This window comes from Oryctolagus cuniculus, chromosome 10, assembly GCF_964237555.1.
Source record: "Oryctolagus cuniculus chromosome 10, mOryCun1.1, whole genome shotgun sequence".
NCBI lineage: Eukaryota > Metazoa > Chordata > Mammalia > Lagomorpha > Leporidae > Oryctolagus > Oryctolagus cuniculus.
In genome coordinates this window covers 113,027,663-113,049,466 of record NC_091441.1, presented here as the reverse complement: position 1 = coordinate 113,049,466, position 21,804 = coordinate 113,027,663, and the positions used below count along the sequence as shown (strand labels likewise).

Here is a 21,804-nt window from a genome sequence, read left to right as displayed (position 1 = left end):
CTGAGATGCAAAAAGAAATGGAAAGTCAGCAAACTTATAAGGATACAAATTAATCTAATTGATGTGGCTATAGTACAGAAATATCTACAAGGTACTTGCTGGCGATATTTCTCAAGATACCTTTGTTGTGATAGAAAATTTGTTATCCCACATTAATTGTTTTTTTTTTTTTTCAGAAAGAAAATTTCTGTGAAGTATGTAAAATTATTCTAACAAGAGTGGAAAACACTCTTTAGATAAATTTCCTTAGCCAGTTACTGTTCCTTTCCCATATGTTTTGCATAATTTCTATTATGTGCTTGTCAGCCCTAATTAGCACCAAAGGACTGACCGTGCAGTAGCCATGGGACACAAGTATCTGGATGCACACCAGGATGGGGTCATTGGTCCATGTCGTGCCTGTGGAAACTGAAATGATGATGTCCACACAGTATCCAATCACAAAGCAGCTCACCAGCAGCAGGATTGTCTTAGTGGCCCTCTTCTCTGGGGAGCTCCTTGGAGAACAGCTCATGCTGTGGAGATGCTGGGACCGCCGCGCATGTCTGTACAAGACGAGTATCATGTAGCCACTCGAAACAGCCATGAGCCCAATGAAGAAGACATCTCTAAATGTCATCAGGGTGAAAAACAGGGCCCTGTGGACAGAGCTCATGGGCAAGAAGGAGCAGTGGTCCGTGAGGAAGAGAAGTCCAGGCTGGGTCTCATTGGGTGCGGCCACCGTATAGAGGAGCAGGTTGCTACAGATGCATGAGGTCAGGGCCCATATGAAGAGAGAGAAACAGAGGAGGAAATGTGGGGATCTACATTTGAACTGCGCCAACCAGGAGCTACCGGGGCTGATGGTGACGGCCTGAAGGGTGCTCAGGAGGCCCGTGGTGGCAATGGAGAGCCCCCGCATGAGCTTGTTCAGGAAGACGATCACTTTACACCAGATGTCGCTCTGAGCGTCGCTTGCTCCCCACAGGTCCATGGACAGCAGGAGCCCCATGGTGAGAAGCATCACTATGTGGACCACAGCCAGGTGAGTGACGGTCAGGTCCGTAAGCTTGGGCTTGGGGCCCACGGAGAACATTGAAATGTGCAGGGAAAGAAGGACTGAGTTTGCCGAGATCCCAATGCCAGCTTGAGGATAAAAGGCATTTTTTAAGGCAATTACCTGGAACATTTGTTCATCTTCATGAGGACATTCAACCAAGTAGTTAGGGCTAGGAAGAAAAGCAGGAGCGTGTGACAACAGCACTGTCCTCACCGGCAGGTTCCCAGTCACCACATCAACATCTCCAGAATCGTCACTTTATCCAAAATAATTCGACATGGCTCCGATCAGCTCTTACTCATCGTGTAAGTGCACAACACGCACCACTCATTCCTCCAAGGAAGTTACCATCTGGTGGTGCTCATGTCACCCCCTTCTCTGTGAGCAGAGACCCCTCTACCTCATCTGCTCCTGAGTCCTGTACACTCTCACGGGCAGCTTCTGCTGACTTTCCCACGAGAGATGCTTTCTTACTAGTCTTTGGATCTACAGTGCCTGAAACACAGCTGCTTACCTAGAAATTGCTCCCCACAGTCCGCTGGTGTAAGTTCTGGACAAGTGGAGGTAAGAATCTTCTAGCTGAATAATCCCAACAGGCCCGTTCTCGTGGTTTAGTCGCAGGTGTTCAAAGTCATGAGGGCTTAGCAGAACAAGCCCGAGACCCAGACCCTGCTACTCTTAGCTCAGCATCAGCGCAAGAGGGCGGTAGCGGAAGCACTTGCCTGATGGCGTTGTTGGGAGAGTGCTTGTCAGTAATGGAGAGCGTTTAGAGACTGCCTGACACCTGGAGCACTGTGGCGATGTTCCTCACTGACGCATTACCTCATCACCTTACTGCGGCTCAGAGCAGATACTGCAGCGTAGCGGCGATTTCATGGCCGAGAGAAGAAATGACCACCGTAACACTAGCTTCCTTTGACAAACTTTCACCCTTGGACACTGATGGTATTCTAATCTAGCTGTTGTCGTGGCGTGTTTTTTTTTTTTTTTTAGCTTTTCTATTTTCCCCAGGAAATCCAGATATTTCCGACATTCAGAACCAATTCCTGGAAAACAGGAAGCTGGCCAGAGGGGGTCTCCTTTTCAATTATCAGTAAAGTGGTACATACAACTTTTTATTCCCTCATTTTTCTCAGACCTGTGTATTAGGGAAGCTGCCTCTCCCAGGTATCTCGTTCAATGATAACAAGGCGCTCTCTATACAAGACGCCTATTGCAGGCTGTTCAGTCATGACCTGAAAAACATTTGCTGCTTAGAGGTAGGAGCTAATTCCTCAAGTCTCCTTTAATTGATCTTTCATCATTACCTGGAGTTCTGCACAATAAAAATCGCATTGAGCAACAGGGACATGATCTGAATTCAGGCATTTTATTCAAGCTCTGAAATATTCCATGCCTTACAAGTCTTTGATCTGTGTGACATGTGAAATCTCTTTCACAGTCCCCATATCAGTAGTAAAAATATGGAAAAAAATGACTTGAATGATTCGTTGTGATTGTACAGCTGACACGGTGCTCACAGGAGCAAGGCCAGACCATGAAAGGAATGCAGGGAAACACTGGCTCCTTCACAGGGAGCCACACTCTCTCTGTGCACCAGGAAAATTCAGTGTGGTTGGTATAAAACCACAAGACAGTTGTGGATTAAACAAATGACAGTGTGAGGCCAGTGCCGTGGCACAGCGGGTTAAGCTGCTGCCCGTGACACAGGCATCCCATATGGGTGGCAGCAGATGGCCCAAGTGCTTGGGACCCTGAACCCATGTGCGGAACTTGAATGAAGATCCTGCTCCTGAGTTTGACTTGGCCCAGCCCCAGCTGTTGCAGCCATTTGGGAAGTGAACCAGCAGATAGAAGATTCTCTCTCCCTCTTGCCCTCTTTCCCTCTCTCACTGCCTCTCTGTGTCCCTCTCCATCTCTAACTCTGCCCTTCAAATAATTTTTTTAAAAAAGAAATTACAAGGAAAGAAGAACTTCCAGATGAGCGGCTGGAGGTAGGACAGATGTTTTCACTTCAGGGAAATCTTGACAGGATGCATATTGTGATGGCATCAATAAATAAAAGAGGAGACCCAGCAGATGGAAGATTCCCACACTGACCCCCCCATCTCAACACCCGCCTCTTGCCCCGGCCTCTCCCTCTCGCTTTCTCTCTAACTTTGCCTTTCAAATAAAAAAAAATCTAAACCACAAACGACAGTAGAAGCTGTTTGCTGCTGGAATATTTACTACCCCAAGGTATTTGCATAGACTTCAGAGATGGGAAACAGGAGATGTTCTCATCACACACACATGCTCAACCTGCTGGAAACCCAAGCAGCAAGCCTGGAGGTGTTTCTGTAGATAAGAACAAAGTGGACCTTTGATCAAACAACTTGCCTGTTCTTGGGCATCTCAGCAATCAGCAGAAGGGAACACACTCACTCTTAGTAAGTGCGATGAAGCATTCGATTTCCAAGAAACCCAAGCATGTTGGATGTAGAGCCCAGGCGTTTGGAGCAGTCCCAGTGAGTTTCACCCTGTCATCCTGCGGCAGGCACACACGTCACCAAGGGGAAAAGAGGATTGTCTACCACGAGTCAGTTTAAGAACCACTGGAAGTGTTCTCAGTTGCGTGGCCACTGACTGAATTCTTCACCTAAGACATCCCTTACAAGATATTCATGAGCCCTGGGAGACAGCTGGCTGCAAAGGAGTGGGCAACCATGACTTTGAGTCTCCTTCTTTAAAACTGCCCATGCTCCCCGAGATGGTATTGTTAACTATTTGGGGACCAGGAAGGGGAAGTGGCCTGGTGATGATACAGCTATCATTTTTTCTGCAACCCCACCAGTTACTGGGGGACAGGCATGACTGACGTAACATGTGTACCCCAAATGTGAGGATTGTGCTAATTCAGAGACTGCACTGAAATTCTATTTGGAAAGTGTTTTTGTGAAGCAACTTTGCAATTTAGTTCATCGCCATTTGAGATTTTGGGAGGGAAGAGCACTGAAAAATCCTTCTGAATATTAAGCATGTTTGATCAAAAGATGAAAGACTTTTTCCTCTAAGTTATTATCAGCTGCTTTTATTTATTACAGGAAATTCAGTGAAATGATAGTAAAGCAATTTATTGTCTTCGTTCTAGAGGCTTTAGTAATAGAGTGAAACTAAATAATTTAATGTCTGGAATTGAATTCTGTGTCTTTCATCAGTGATGAGTTACTAAGGGATGGCACTAAAGCTAACATTAGCTGGGAGAAGATGATTCCACACAGAAGGCAGATATCAAGGACAGAAGTTCTCTAATTTAAAGAAATATCACTTACTGCTGGATACATGGACCCCTGTGGTTGTCAGCAATAATATCACAGCAAAACCATGACAGATACCATGTTTTATTTCATCACGCATTTGAATTTATTCTATTGTAGTGCCTTCTTGCATCCCTAGAGCACTTTAAAGAAGCATAAAAGGTGCTTGACTGAAACGATATATACTGGTACTGGGAAGGAAGACTGAATCACTCAGGTATCATGTAGCCAAGAGCATTTTAAAAGAATGCAGTATCAGGGGGACTGGCATTTGGCCTTATAACCGGTTAAGAGACGCCACTTGGGACACCCATGTCCCATATCAGAATACCTGTGTTCACGTCTTGACTCTGCTCCCAATTCCAGCCTCCTAGTGTATACCTTGGAAAACAGTGGCTGATAGATCAAGTATTTGGGTCCCTGTCACTCACATGGGGGACCTGGGTTGAGTTCCTGGCTCCAGGTTTCTCTTCCCTTTGTAGGCATTTGAGGAATGAAACAGCAAATGAGTGTTGGGCTTCTATCTCTCAAATAAATTAAGATTTAAAACACCATCTTAAAAATGCAATGTCATTAGTTTATTGCAAGTATATGTTACATATTTTATGTGAACTTGATACCAAAAATTAGATTTTTTTAGTAGCAGTATCTTTGAGCTTGTAAATTACCAAACCTTTATCTGGAAAATTTTAAGTCATAGAATTGAATGTAAACTAATAAAATGTAGAACTCGCTGGTCTTTTGGATTATCATTACTTTATCCTAGAGAAATCACTATCTAAGGTAATGCTTTACTTATATTTAGGTTATGGTAATATCATGAAATAAAAATCATGCAATTGTTCAAGAAATACTGTGAATGTTCAAAGAAGTCCTGTAGCACATTAGGAATAAATACCTGTGTCCCGGTTATGATTTAGTGAAAGCCGGTGCCTCCCTGGGCGCCGCCTCTGCTTCCTCTTGTGCTCACTGCTGCTTAGGTTGCGAGTTGAGGCTGCTGGGTGGGATTTTATGGAGATGATGCTGTCAGCCCATCTCTCTGAAGACTGTAATTTTGGTGTTGCTGCTGTCATCTGAAAGCACCTGTCTTGTGGTAGGCAGAGAGGGATCCCCAAGGAAAGGAAAGACACTTCCTTCATCCTCAGACGATGGTAAACAAGTCACGTCTGGATGAATCTTGTGTGCCTGTGGAGCTCCCATTTTCCAAAGTCAGAGGGCCTGGATTGTTCACTGGATACCAATGATGGCAGTCAGTTTAAGGAACCAAAGGCTGATCCAAAGATGATAGGGCCTGGTGTGCGATGCAGTGAAGTGTTCTGCAAGTGGAAATTAAAAAAAATATATCTTTCTGAAATCTGTCCTCTGCAGATAGCTGAAAGCCATGAGACCCCAACATCAGTGAACATACCTCACAGCCAAAGTTTGATTTCCTTTGAATTGATAATTTCTTTTTTCTTGTAATTTTTTCTTTTTCTTTTTTTTTTTTTTTGCATTTTGAGTTAACAGGATATATACATTTTATAGAGTGGGATACAGTATTTTAACACATACACACAGCATAGAAATGATCACATGGGACGAGGAACCCTTCCGTCTCCTTTTTTGCAGAGTGCAGCTACCCTGCTGTTCTGTGCAACACCACAACACCCAGTACCTTCAACCAGTTGCATTTTCATGCCCATTGTCAATTCTCCCCCAACCCTCACACTTCCAGCCTCTAGTAGTCCCTATTTTATTTTTTTAAATTTTATTTATTTATCAGGGAGGGAGAGTGAGCAGCTCATATCCACTAGTGTACGCCCAACATAGGTGAGAGCCAGGAGCTCTATCCGGGTCTCCTGTATGGGTGGCAGGGATCCCAGTACTGGAGTCATCTTTGCTTGCTCCTGGGATACACATTACTAATAAGGTAGACTTGAGAGTGGAGCTGGGATAAGAAACCCAGGAGCTCCGATATAGGATAGATATGTCCAAAGCAGGGTTTTAATCCCTATGCCAGACTTCTAACCCAGTAATCACCCTTTAAAATTCATATTCATATTTAACTTTTATGTATAAAAGAAAACATGACTTATATTTTTATGCCTGGTCTATTGCACTTAACATAATAATCTCCTTTTTTTGTAATTGATGGATTCCATTCTTTTTTATGGCTGAGCAATATTCCACTATGTATATATACCAGATTTTATTTCTCCATCCGTCCATTCCTCTATCTATCTACCCATCCATTTAGGTTGATTCTATATCTTAGCTATTGTGAATAGTGTTACAGCCAACATGGGAGTGTGGGTATCTCTCCCATATGCTGATTGCCTTTCCTGTGGATCTAGTCTCAAAGTAGTATAGCTGGATCACTGGGTAGATCTAGCTTTAGTCTTTTTTTCTTTTTAAGTTAGATTCTCCCTTAGAGTCCTTCTTTTTTTTTTTTTTAAAGATGTATTTATTTGAAAGGCAGAGTTAGAGGGAGGGAGGGAAGGAGAAAGGGAGAAAGGGACAAAGGGAGGGAGAGAGAGAGAGAGAGAGAGAAAGGTCTTCCATCCATGGGATTACTCTCCAGTTGGCCAGAATGGCCTGGAAGTGGGGAGCCTGGAGCTCCACCCAGGGGCTCAAGCATTTGGAGCATCTTCTGCTGCTTTCCATGTGCTTTATCGGGGGCTGGATCACAAGTGGAGCCGCTGGGACTGGACGGGATCTGGCATTGCAGGTGGCAGGTTAACCCACTGTGCCACAACGCTGGCCTAGTTTGTTTTTCAAGGGAACTCTGTACTATTCGCCATACTTTCTGATTTCTAAATGCCTGATTTTGAGCAGGAAAAACGGAGTGATTTGGGATATCCTGTGCCATGAAGAAAGAAAAGTGTATGTGCATGTGTGAGATTTTTAAAGATTAATATTATTGTTTCAAATGCACAAGGAGATAAGTTTTAAGGTGGCTTCCTTTCTGAATAAACTGCTGTTCTATCCATTACAGCAATCATTACTTCCATCAGTAACCGTGGTTATTCACCATTCCATGTATGATAAACTACACCTGTTTGGTGTACAGTTTGTTAAGTTTTGATGTACAGACACACCCACAAAACTATCACCACCACCAAGATAGAGAACATTTTCATCACACTCCAAGGAGTCCTGGTGCCACTTTCTAAGTCCTTCCTCTTGCTTCCCCCTCTGTCCAGAAATCACCACTGCTTGGCTCTCTGTCTTCATCTATTAGTTAACAGTAGTCAGGAAGTCAGATCAGTCATCAGTCAGATCCCCAGTCTGCTGTCTTAGTAGATGGGTGACCTTGGAACAATCACTGTGTCTCTCAGTCTTGGTTTCCTCTTCTGTAGAATAGGGATTCCGCCACCTACCCCAGACACTGGAGGGAAGGTGAGCCGAGAACACTGCCTGACACAGAGCAGGCTCTCAATCCCTGGATGCCAAGCTTTGAGTCAGAGTGCCAGAGTGCGTTTAAGGGATTATCCCATGGAGTTGATATCCCGTTTAATTGAACAGATTTCCAGTGTTTCGTTTTTCCTGCCAAAATTTGAGATTTCACTCACATATTAGCTATTTTAAGATGTGCAATCTAGTGACAGTAATCATTGTTCCAAAACATTCCATCACCATAAAAGAAACCCTCATATCCTTTGAGCAATCACTCGCTATGGTGCCCTCCCAGCTGGTCACAACCACCATGCTGTTCTAACTGTGGGTTTACATATTCAGGCTGTTTTGCATAACTGGTATTATACAATATATGCTCTTTCATTCTGGTTTTGTTTGTTTAGTTTAATGTTTTTGAAATTTATCCATGTTGTAGCATAAATCAATTCCTTTTTAAGACCAAGTAGTATTCTATTGTGCGTGTGTGTGTGTGTGTGTGTATACACACATTTAAGGACACTTAAATGTTTGTAGAAAATAGAATTATAGTAACTTTATTTTAGGTTAATATTTTAATAAATATGCATAGCTTTTTCATAATATGCATTTTCATGAACTTATTGAATCCCTGTATTCATGAATATTTTCTGCAAACTTTTTTTTTCTTTTTTTATTTAATAAATGTGAATTTACAAAGTGAAACTTTTGTATTGTTGTGGCTCTCCCCCTCCGAACCTCCCTCCCTCCATCCCGCGGCCCTCCCCTCTCCCACTCCCTCTCCCATCCCGCCCTTCATCGAGTTTCATTTTCAATTACCTTCATATACAGAAGATCAACTTAGTATACACTAAGCAAGGATTTCAACAGGCTGCACTCACACAATTGCACAAGGTATAGGGCATTGTTCGACTAGGAGTGTTGTTTTTAAGTTTCATAGTAAAACACATTAAGGACAGAGATCCTACATGGGGAGCCTGTACCCAGTGACTCCCATTGTTGATTTAACAATTGGCGCTCTTATTTATGACATCAGCAATCACCCGAGACTCCTGCCATGAGCTGTCTAGGCTATGGAAGCCCCTTGAGTTCACCGACTCTGAACTTGTTTAGTTAAGGCCATATCACAGTGGAGGTTCCTTCCTTCCTTCAGAGAAAGGCGCCTCCCTCCTTGATGGCCTGTTCCTTCTGCTGGGGTCTTGTTCATCAGGATCTTTCATTTAGATTGCTTTTTGCCGCGATTTCATGGCTTCCCATGCCTGTGAGACTCTCATGGACCTTTTAGACAGATCCGAATGCCCCAAGGGTTGATCTGAGGCAGGAGTTCTGCAAACATTTTGAAGAATATCACGAAAATTAACATTACCTTTTTCTCTTAAGATTTATTTATTTTAAAAGGCAGAGTTAACAGCTATAGAGAAAGAGAACCTTACACCTGCTGGTTCACTCCCCAAATGGCTGCAATGGCAGGGGTGGACCAAATTAGAGTCAAGAGACAAGAAGTTCTTCAAGGTCTCTCACATGGGCACAGGGACACAAACACTTGGGCCATTCTCCACTGATTTCCAGGCAAATTAGCAAGGAGCTGGATTGGAAGTGGAGCAGCCAGGACTCAAAGCAGCATCCATATGGGATGCCAGTGGCAGCAGTGGCTTTACCTGCTACCATAGCACCAGCCCCAACATGATGTTTTAATTCCATATTTCCATGAACTTTATGAAGCCCTCTCATATATCTAGGAGGGAAATTGCTAGGTCATAGGGCAGTTTTATGTTTAACATTTTGAGGAACCACCAAACTGTCTTCTATACCTACTGTACTATGTAATGTTCCTGCTTGAAAAGTAAGATGGTTCCAACTTCTCCACATTACTGCTGATATTTGTTATTCTTATTTTTGTTGATTTGTTGTCATCCTAGGATATATGAAGTTGGGCTTCATTGTGCTTTTGATTTGTCTTAAGGACTAAAGATGATGAGCACAGTTACCTGTGCTAGTTTGGTCACTTTTATATCTTCTTTGGAGAGTATCTATTCAAGTCCTTTGCCCACCTGTAAATTGAATTATGTGTATTTTAAGTTGTAAGAGTTCTTTATACATTCTGGCTACTAGACACTTTCCAGATACATGCTTTTCAAATATTTCCCCCTAATCTGTATGCTTCCCCCAACTTCCTTGATAAGGTCCTTTAGGGTTCAAAATTTCTGTCTTTGATGAAGTCCAATTTATCTACTTTTCTTTGGTTACTCGTGTGTGTGTGTGTGTGTGTGTGTGTGTGAAGATATAAGAATTCATTAACAAGTTCAAGGTCATGAAAATTTACTACCATATTTTCTTCCAAAAAGTTTTATAAGTCTTCTATTTAGGTGGTTAACAATTTATTTTTGTATGTGGTATGAGACCAAGACTGAAATGCTCTTTTACTTGTGAATATAGATGTCCTAGTGGCACTGTTGACAAGGCTGTCCTTTTCTCATTGTGCATATTGGTGCTTTTTTGAAATAAGTTGAGCACAGATGTATGGATTTATTTTTGGACCCTTAACTGTATTCCAGTGGTCTATATGTTTGTCCTTATACCAATACCACATTTTTTTGGTAACTGCAGGTTTGCAGTAAGTTTTGAATTCAGGAAGTTTAAGTCTTCTAATCTTGTTTTTTTTTTTTTTTTTTTCAAAATTGTTTTTGGCTGTCTGTGCTCACTTTTAATTACTTTAACTCTGATGATCAGCTTTTCCATCTGTGCAAAAAAAATGTAGTAGTTATTTTGATACCAATGACATTGAATATTTAGATAGCTTTGACTAGTATTTCTTGCTTGACAAAATTAAATCTTCTAATCCATAAAAATGTGATGTCATATCTATTAAGGATGATTTTACTTTATTTGAACAATATTTTATATTTTTGGCATTAAATTTATTGGTTCAATTTATTTCTAGGTATTTTATTCTGTATGATATTCTAACTAGAGTTTTAAAAATATCCTCTTAAGATTTTTCATTACTAATGAATAGAAAAACAAATTAGTTTAAAAAAAATATGTATGGGGGGGGGCCGGTGCTGTGGCTCAGTGAGTTAACACTCTGGCCTGAAGCACTGGCATCCCATATGGGTGCCAGTTCAAGTCCTGGCTGCTCCTCTTCGGATCCAGCTCTCTGCTATGGCCAGGGACGCAGTACAAGATGACCCAAGTCCTTGGGCCCCTGCACCCATGTGGGAATCCTGGAGGAGGCTCGTGGCTCCTGGCTTCGAATCGCTGCAGCTCTGGCCGTTGTGGCCATCTGGGGAGTGAACCAGAGGATGGAAGACCTCTCTCTCTGTCTCTACTTCTCTGTAACTCTGTCTTTCAAATAAATAAAATAAATATTAAAAAAATTTACTTAAGGTACACATATTTCCTGTATTTCCTGTTATAGATTCAGGAACATAGTGATTTTTCCCACTCTACCCTCCCTGCCACCATGCTTCCACCCTTTTTCCTCCTCCCTCTCCTATTCCTGTTCTTAATTTTTACAAAGATATATTTTCAGTTAACTTAATGCTCATAAGATTAACCCTTCACTAAGAGTTCAACAAATAGTATGAAGAAAAACACTGTTCCTTAACAGTAGACAAGACCTGTAAGCAATCATCAATTTTCAAAAAGTCAGTTTCACTCCTATACATTACTTTTTTTCGTACTCTATTCATTCCCACAGATCAGGGAAAATATGTGGTATTTGTCTTTTTGGGACTGGCATATTTTGTTAAGTAAAATGGTTTCTAGTTGCATCCACTTATTGCAAACAACAGGATTTCATTTTTCCTTACTGCTGTGTAATTTTCCATAGTGATATATACACAACTCCTTTATCCAGTCTTCAGTTGATAGACATCTGGGTTGATTCTATATGTTACATACTGTGAAATGAGCTGCAATAAACATGGGGTTACAGGTCATTGTTTCATAGGTTGATTGCATTTCTTTTGGGTAGATTGCCAGGAGTAGAATGGCTGGATCATAAGGTATTATTGTGTTTCTAAGGTATCTTCATACTATCTTCCACAGTGACTTTAACAGTTGACGTTCTCACCAATAGTGTACCATTTTCCCCACATGTGTGCCAGCATTTTTTGTTTGTTGATTTCTGTATGAGAGCCATTCTAACTGGAGTGAGGTGAAACCGCATTGTGCTTTTGGTTTCCAGTTCCCTCATTGCTGGTGATCCTGAGAAGTTTTCCACATGTCTATTGGCCATTTGAATTTGCTCTCTTGAATAATGCCTGTTCAGCCAGAGCCATTAGGCTCCTCCCAGGTGCATAAGCAGGCAGCTGGATCAGAAGCAGAGGTAGGACTTGATCCCAGACACTCTTAATATGGATGTGTGTGTCCTAAGCAGCAACTGAACGTGCTGCTTAACAATGCCTATCCCATGTTGATTCTTTGTTTCTGTTCATCAGACTCAGTAATTTCAGTTGTCCTTTCTGGATGTTTGCCACTTATTTCTTCTGACCACTCAAAGATGATGTTAACGCCTCTATGGAGTATTTCCTTTCAGTTATTGTAGTTTTTTTCTTCAGAGCTTTTGTTTGGTTCCATGCTACATTTCATTCATTTATTTGAAAGGCGGAATTGAATAGAGAAGGAGAGCTAGACATCTTTCATCTGCTGGTTTACTACCAAATGACTGCAACAGCTAGGACTGGCCCAGGTGGAAGCCAGGAGCCAAGGGATTCTTCTGGGTCTCCTGTGTGGGTGCAGGGGCCCAAGCATTTGGGCTGCCCTCTACTGCTTCTCCAGGCCAATGGGCGGCGAGCTGGATCAGAAGTCGAGGGACCGGGAGTAAAGCCTGTGCCCGTAGGCATATAGGGTATTGGCACTGCAGGCTGCAGTTGAACCCACTGTGCCACAGTGCTTGTCGCTAGTATTCTCATTTTTTTCATAGATACTTATCGTGATGTCATTTAGTGTGGTTAGCTTTTCCTTTAGCTATTGGAATACTTTAAGGCAGTTGACTATTATTATTAAGTCATTTGGGATTCCTCAAGGATGGGTTCTTTGCAGCATTCTTGTTCTTTTGAAGGGCCCATGTTTTCTCACTTGTTTCTGTTTTGTGATTTTTGAGTGGAAAATTAATCTTTTGTTGACTACAATGTGATGTGTCTGGATATCTGATGCTTCCACTTCCCCAGGAGTTTTTTTTTTTACAAATGAATTTATAATAGTTTAAGGTCACAGTTGCCTTTTCTTTGCCTGTTTTTGCAGACTTTTCCTTTTTGCATGATATTCCTGAAGTCTCTGTTCCTGTTCTGACTGAGATTTGATTGAATGCCAGGAGCTCCCCTAGTCTTTGCAGGGTGTGTCTCTGCTGGAGCTAGCCTTGCTCTGGGCTGCTGGACCAGTGTGAAGTGAAACACGAAGCTCTCCTCTGGTCTTTGTTGCTTTGCAACTTCCCTGAGCACGCCCATGGTTTTCTGAATCCCTTATTATGCTTGATTGTTTTTGAATTTCCCAAACAGTATCAGGCTAACTTCTACCCCATGCTTTCTAATGTCACATGTCTCCATTTATAATCTCTTCCTGCAGACTTCTGTAAGTCTTTAATTGATGATCACTTTTTATGAGCAGCACTTTGGATCAGTGCTTCTAGTATGCTTCTGACTGAAGGTAAGGTCTGCCAGTTCACTCCCATTCATGTGATGTAGCGAGGATCTGGACTGTCAGCCCTTCAACACCAGGACTGCTGCCACACTGGGAAGGTGCTGGGACAAGATTGAGTGAAAAAGCCAGAGAATGTTCCTACGGTTTTTAAGATGTCTTCTTGGTTGTTTACCTAATTGCTGTAATCTTCTGGCTGATTATTTTTTCCATAGCTTTTAAAAAGTTTTTTTTTTCAAAAAGTTTCTACTGAATTTTTGAGTGCTGCTTTGGAGACTGCCAGTCCATCATTTTTGTGACATCCCTTTGTGGCATTTACACACGAACTGGTAAGATAGCAGCTCTCTGGTGCTGTGCAAGGGTGAGAAAGAACTTTCCTGCTTAGCATAGTGGTTACCACTCCACCAGGCTTTCCACTTGCTGCTCAGTCTGTCAGCAGCCAAGATCAAGTGCTGCATATTCATGATCAGGGATGACCAGGGCAGTGAATCCTATACATGCTAGCCTGGAAGAGCCAGGCTGCTGATGGACACATGGTGGTTTATGGCCCTTTGTATTAGGCACTGGCCTTGATGATGGGTTGGTAGCCTGGAGTGGTACAATGAGGGAGGTTCCTGAACATTTTACTTTGCTCTATAGACCTGTTTGAACAGACAGAAACTAAATGAATTTAATAGGGTATGGAAATTAGAGAGTTTCCCAAGACTAAATTGTCTGCAGTCTTGGCTTTTGAATAATGTTCCATATGAAGCTTGGAATTCCTCTATCATCAGAGAACCCTGTGGTCACTGCACACTCATCCATCCTGACCTTGTCGCTCCCCGTGTTCGTGGAGGAATGACACTAAACCCTGCCTAGGTTTCCTATCTGAGTCACGGCACCATTATGTCGCTCCCCCTCTTCGTGGAGGAACGACACAGGACCCTGCGCTGTTCTTTTGTCTGCTCGGCCCTTCCCGGGTTTGCTGCTGGTTCTTCCCGGGTTGGCTACCGTCCTTCCACCTCCGTGGAAGGGTGGTTCCCCCTGCCACCTTCCCCACTTCCGCGGGGGAGCGGCACACTGCCGGCCGGCTCTCTCGGGGGCTGCACAGGTGTTCCTTCAGATAGATGTTCCCCTTAGATGTTCCTGGTGCATGTTGTCTCTCTCCTCCTTTATAGTCCTCTTCCGCCAATCCCAACTCGGCTGCCCACACGCCGAGTACGCTGCTCTCCTCCAATCAGGAGCAGGATCAGCTCCTGGAGGTCATCACTCAAGTTGGCAAGAGGCAGCTGCGTAGAAGCTGTTTCCTCCTCTCCCAGCGCCATATTGTGGGAGAGCAGATGCATAGAATAAGTCTTAATTCCAGTAACTTAGTCTAGTCCGAGTTGCTCCCCACAGACCTTTGTCCACTTTTGCTCTGCAGGGCTCAGGGATTGGATTTCTTGGCCACAGAAAGTCAAGGATCCCAACTCTGATCAGAGGTGTGTGTTCCCCTGAGATGTCAGGGCCATCAGGATGTAGGCTGTACCTTTGTGTCTCGTCTCTGGCTACCCGAGGAATTCTGGAAAATTAAAAGAGTTGGCATATTTTTTTCTTTGTTTTGCAAGGGACATTTTTATATTATTTAAACTTAGAGCATGAATTTTAAGATCATGGCACTTTTGTCCAATAATACCCCAGACCATATGGTCAGTGTGAGTAGACCTGGGGAGGAGGGCACCCCTCACACTGTGGGAAGAGGACCTCAGAGCCACTGGGAGCTCAGGGCACCAGGGGTAGCTGAGCCCACACACAGCATGGAGTAGGATGGGACTAAGGTGCTCTCAGGATCAAAATAAGAGAGCTCAGTGTCGTCTACAGGGCTGGGCCCCTTCTGACCCTCACACTCCTATGTCAGGGAACTTAGAGGAAAGTTTTTTTTTTTTTATTTTTTTTTATTTTTTTTATTTTTGACAGGCAGAGTGGACAGTGAGAGAGAGAGACAGAGAGAGAAAGGTCTTCCTTTTGCCGTTGGTTCACCCTCCAATGGCCGCCGCTGCAGCCGGCGCACCGCGCTGATCCGATGGCAGGAGCCAGGATCCAGGTGCTTTTCCTGGTCTCCCATGGGGTGCAGGGCCCAAGCACCTGGGCCATCCTCCACTGCACTCCCTGGCCATAGCAGAGAGCTGGCCTGGAAGAGGGGCAACCGGGACAGAATCCGGCGCCCCGACCAGGACTAGAACCCGGTGTGCCGGCGCCGCAAGGTGGAGGATTAGCCTATTGAGCCACGGCGCCGGCTTTTTTTTTGACAGGCAGAGTGGACAGTGAGAGAGAGAGACAGAGAGAAAGGTCTTCCTTTGTCGTTGGTTCACCCTCCAATGGCCGCCGCGGCCGGTGCACTGCGCTGATCCGATGGCAGGAGCCAGGTACTTATCCTGGTCTCCCTTGGGGTGCAGAGCCCAAGCACTTGGGCCATCCTCCACTGCACTCCCTGGGCACAGCAGAGAGCTGGCCTGGAAGAGGGGTAACCGGGACAGAATCCGGCGCCCCGACCGGGACTAGAACCCGGTGTGCTGGTGCTGCAAGGCGGAGGATTAGCCTAGTGAGCCGCGGCGCCGGTCTAGAGGAAAGTTTTAAGCACAGCCCTCACCACATTGCTATTATCCAGGAGAGAATAGAGGTAAAGGAAGAAACGAGTGACATGTTCTAGCAGGGCCTCATGTTCTGTACTCCCCAGTGGAATCTTGTCACCTTTTTCCAGACACCAAAATAACATTTTACAGAGAGATGAGCTCAGGGTTCTTTAAAACCCTGCAGGTTCTTCTCAGGTGCACAGAATCGCATGTCCTGGGTCTGCCTGGTGAATATTTTTTCCATAGATGTGGAATCACTGGACAGCTGGGCTTCTGGCAAGGGACTGTGGCGGGGAGTCAGTTGGGTCAGTTAGGTTTTGGGTAGCCTTGGATTAGACATCCAGCTCAAACAGTGCACTATATATTGGAATATTGGAGGATTCTTGTCTCTAGGATGCTACGGATTAATTTCCCTGAGTATTTTTAGTCCATTAATTAGGTAACTCATAAAACTAGTTGATTTTCTGGTAATAAATGACTAGTTAAATACCTTTAGGTTCCCGTTCCTCAAACTGAAGTGAGTCGAGTCACTGTGTCACCTTAGCTGGTTTAGACCCAAGCATGTGCTCATTCATGAAGGGGTAAGATCAACTCAAGCGATACATACAGTTTAACTTATGCTGCAAATTAGATAGCATATGTGCCTGCACTGTCTTTGTTTAAGCTTCTGCTCTGTCCACCCACAAGGCCATGGATACTCACACTGGTGCTGGGTGCTGTCACAGCCTCCCCTAAGCTCCTGATGCTGCTTCAGGTGTGTGGAATTAGGCATTGGTCACGAGTTCCTGGCCCACTCTATGGTGTCATGTGTCACAGTGTTGCCCGTTGAGTGGAAATGCAGGATACAGAGCATCTGATGGGATGGCTGCCTTGAGCAGGGTGTGGAGTGAGTCTTCTCTGTGCTACTCTAAGGAGGAAACCTTAGAACTTTTTTCCATGTTATTTTCCCTGTGACTTGTCTGATCATATTGACAACCTTAAATACCTCTTAAGGCTGTTTGCTTTCTAAAGAGCATAAAATCTTGGGGCTTGGTACATCAGGGAAAGCAGGTGCTGTGTCAGCATTGTGGTTCCTCAGAGCTGCACTTGAGGAGGGTCTCCAAGCTCATGCTGCCTCTGGAGAGTTCTGTGCAGTTCCCTGATCTCCTGGACCATGCTGTGCTAGTCAGGGGGTGTGTGTGATGAGGCACAGCTGGGAAGGGACCCACTGTGGGGATTTTTCAAACTTGTTTTTATAAAATGTTCATATCCACCAAATATCTTTTATCATAGAACTGACAGATTAGCACAGAAGTAGCCACATACTTTCTGTTACCTCCCTTCCATTCACAACACAGAGAGCCGGAATGTGTGCCCAGATGAAATTGCGTGCACTCTGCACAGTGTGGAGACAGCTGGAGGGTTGGTGTCAGGGCCTCTGTTCTGTCCACAGGAGCTCTCACGAGTGGGCACTCCTGATGCATTCAGGCACTGTTTTCCTGACTAATATTCTGGAAAGGGGATAAGGTTGTCCAGTTAAAAGTCAGGAATTTACTCCATAGTAAAATGTAAAATCCCATTGGTTTTAATGTAGTAGTCCACGTCAAACATGACTTCCTAAGTGTCATTGCAAATTGATGGCATCTGCCCGTGGTTTCTCTGCTTTGCTTATGAATATTGGCATGATTCCAATTTCCTAAAATCACTGAAAATAATTAAGTCCTATTCCTTCCATTTATGAGTGATTAAAACATGCTGCTCGATCAGTTTGACAATGCCGAGTATTTATTTTACAGATAAATATTGCAAGTAGATTTTATACATAAGTATTTTTGTTTAACAGACTTACTTTGATTTTATTTGATATGTCTTTATGCCATATATACATGTATACACACAGTCACACACACATACACACACACACACACACACACACACACAGAGTCTTTCAGAGTTTGAAACGGCTGGGCTGCACCTGAGTCCTGTATCTCCCAAGTGGGTAGCGGTGATGGATTTTGATAGTGACCCCCTTCCCACCGTGGTATCACACTGCTGGACCCTGTGCTCTGGCCTTGGGATGTGTTAGCTTTTCATGACTACAACTGAAATACATGGGAGGGATTCCTTAGAAAAGAAGGAGATTTATTGATTTTTGTTTTTTAAAATTTATTCCTACTTAAATTTTAATTAGTTTTTAACAGATAGAATATGATGTAGATATAATTCTTTTTTATATTACTTACTTTTAAAATGTTATTTAAGTTACACAAGTTTCATGTATTTCATGTGTATATAGATTTAGGGACATACTGATACTTCCCACCCTACCCTCACTCTTGCCAATGCACCCACATTTCCTCCTCCTTTCTCACTTAATCTTTCTCTTAATTTTTACCATGACATACTTTCACTTTATTTTCTTTTTTTAAATATTTATTTATTTGAAAGAGTTACACAGAGAGAGGCCTTCCATCCATTGGTTCACTCTCCAATTGGCCACAATGGCCGGAGCTGCACCAACCTGAAGCCAGGAGCTTCTTCTGGGTCTCCCATGCAGGTGCAGGGGACCAAGGACTTGGGCTGTCTTCTACTGCTTTCCTAGGCCATAGCAGAGAGCTAGATTTGAAGTGGAGCAGCTGGGACTAGAACCGGTACCCATATGGGATTTTGGCACTTCAGGCCAGGGCATTAACCCACTGCACCACAGCACCAGCCCCACACTTTATTTTTATAAGATTAACCCTATACTGAATAAAGAGTTCAACAAACGATAAGAAGAAAAAAACCACTGTTCTTCAATAGTAGAGACAGGAGCTATAAGCAGTCACCGGATCTCAAAAATGTCAATTTTACTCCTATACAGTATATTTTTTGGAATTCTATTAGTCACCACAGGTAGGGAAAACATATAGTATTTGTCTTTTGGGAACTGGCTTATTTCACTAAATGTAATGGTTTCCCGTTGCATCCATTTTGTTGCAAAATACAGGATTTCATTCTTCATTATGGCTGAGTAGTATTCCATAGTTTACACACACACATACACACATAAAATTTATTTATCCTGATGTAGGTTGATGGAAATCTGGGTTGATTACATGTTTTAGCTGTTGTGAATTGAGCTGCAGTAATCATGGGTACAGATAACTCTGTTACGCTTATTTCATTTCTTTTGGGTAAATTCTCAGGAGTGGGATGGCTAGGTCATCTGGTAGATCTGTTTTCAGGTTCCTGAGATACCTCCATACTGTCTTCCACAATGGCTGTACTAATTATATTCCCACTAACAGAAGATTAGGGTACATTTCCCCCCACATCCCCTCTAGCATTTATTGTTGATTTCTGTATGAGAGCCATTCTGACGGGTGAGATGAAACCTATTGTGGTGTTGATTTGTATTTCCCTGATGGCTAGTGATCCTGAGTATTTTTCTTTTTTTTTTTTTTTAAAGATTTATTTATTTGAAAGTCAGAGTTACACAGAGAGAGTGAAGAGAGAGAGAGAGAGGTCTTTCATGCACTGGTTCACTCCCCAGATGGCCGCAACAGCCGGAACTGCACCGACCTGAAGCCAGGAGCCAGATCTCCCACACAGGTGCAGGGGCCCAAGGACTTGGGCCATCCTCCACTGCCTTCCCAGGCCATAGCAGAGAGCTGGATCGGAAGTGGAGCAGCCGGGACTAGAACCAGTGCCCATATGGGACGCCAGCGCTTCAGGCCAGGGCGTTAACCCACTGCGCCACAGTGCTGACCCCGATCCTGAGTATTTTTCTATGTGTCTGTTGACCATTTGGATTTCCTCTTTTGGAAAATGCCTGTTCAAGTTCTTTGAACATTTTTTTATTTCATTGTTTGTTTTGTTGTTGAGTTCCTTGAACTCTTTATAAATTGTGAATATTAAACTATGCAACTTTTATCAGTTGCATAGTTTTCAAATATTTTCTTCCATTCTGTCAGTTGCCTCTTCACGTTGTTGAGTGTTTGCTTTGCAGTACAGAAGCTTTTTAGCTGCGGCCAGTGCACCGCATTGATCCGAAGGCAGGAGCCAGGTGCTTCTTCTGGTCTCCCATGTGGGTACAGGGCCCAAGGACTTGGGCCATCTTTCACTGCACTCCCAGGCCACAGCAGAGAGCTGGTCTGGAAGAGGGGCAACCGGGACAGAATCCGGCGCCCCGACCAGGACTAGAACCCAGTGTGCCGGCGCCGTAGGCGGAGGATTGGCCTATTGAGCCGTGGCACTGGCCAGACCAAGGAGATTTATTTCATCCCACAGTTTAGAGGTTCACAGTCTAAGATTGGGTAACCCTGTTGGAGCAGGCTTCAGCTGAGACCTTTCCAATCTGGGTGAATTTCATGTCTTTTCCTTGGGTAAATATTTTGTATAGAACTTTTAGTAAAATTAGAAGAGAAATGGCAAAAGTTAATATCATTGTCTTGTTTTCCTTCATGATCTTTCAGGGAAATATTTCATTCTTTCATAAATATGATGCTAACTGTGATTTTTTTTTTCACATGGGTCTCTTGTCGGTTGACTGAGTTCCTTTCTATTCCTAGTTTAATTAATTTTAAAAAAAAATTACAAATCGTGTTGCATTTATCAAAGACTGTTTCTGAATCTGTTAAGGTAATTATGTGTTTATTTTCCATTCTACTCCTGTGAAATACTCCATGAGTTGATTTTACATGTAGAACCATGCTTGCATTACTGAATGAGAAATTGCAGCATATGTGTAACTGGTGATCCTGTAACCACAATCACATCCACAATGTTCTCTATTCCCCTGTAGTATCCTTTCCTCCTGCATGGCCTTAGATGCCATGTCCATCCCTAATAACTCACCTGTGTTTTGTCACCTGAATTTTGAGACTCAGAGTGAGTTCCAGTTATGGTGTTTCTGATTTGAATTGGGTCCTTGGGTTTGCCTAGTAGTTGTTAGAGGGTTAAATTATCTATTATTTACTGTCAACATGTGCCAAAGTCAATAGGGTTAACAGAAAAAAATCTTCATATATATAATTTAGGAATTTTATTGAAATAAATTGTACATAACAAGAAATGTACATAAATATACAGATAGATGAGGTTTTTGGTCATCCAAATGTACTTTACCTGCACCCAATTTAAAAACAAAGTATTACTAATGCATCAAGAGCCCTCAAAATTCCTTCTTCACCATTTCTTTTTTTTTAATTTGTGAAATATGAGTATGTTGTCATCTACACTGAATAATTCAGTGAAGCAATATTTATATGTCAAAAGATATGCTCTAAACATCTTTTTTGAATACACAATATTAATTACCACAGACAATAGTTACATGGGGTATTTGTCTTTTTGGTCTGGCTTACTTCACTTAGCATAGTGATTTTCAGTTGCATCCATTTTGTTAACATGTCAGGATTTCATTGTTCCTTATGGCTGAGTAGTAGTCCATTGTGTATGTATATATATGTTACATTTTCTTTACCTAGTAACAGGTTAATGGTCATGTGGGTTGATTCTATATATTGGGTATTGTGAATCAGAGCTGCTACAAATGTGGGAGTGCAGGGAACCTTTTCAAACACTGATTATAGTTCCTTTGGATGCAGTCCCAGAAGTGAAATAGCTGGGTCATATGGCAGATGTATTGTTAGTTTCCTGTGGAATCTCCATATTGCCTACCATAATGCTTATACCAGTCTGCATTCCTACCTACTGTGTATTAAGGTAGCTTTGTCTCCACATCCTTAATAGCATTTGTTATTTGTACATTTTTACATGGTAGACATTTTAACTGGGGTAAGGTGATCCCTCATTGTGGTTTTAATTTGCATTTTCCTGATGACTATTGTAGCTGAACATTCTTCCATATGTTTGTTGCATATTTGTATTTCATCCTTTGAAA

General features: G+C 42.9%; 1 protein-coding gene across 1 annotated transcript; it reads right to left on the bottom strand.

Moving 5' to 3' along the window:
* Positions 1–232: 232 nt before the first annotated feature.
* ORYCUNV1R1524 (vomeronasal 1 receptor oryCunV1R1524) lies at positions 233–1,168 on the bottom strand. The gene is given in 1 exon segment (NM_001167213.1): positions 233–1,168. A coding segment is annotated over 1 exon segment (936 nt).
* Positions 1,169–21,804: the final 20,636 nt, after the last annotated feature.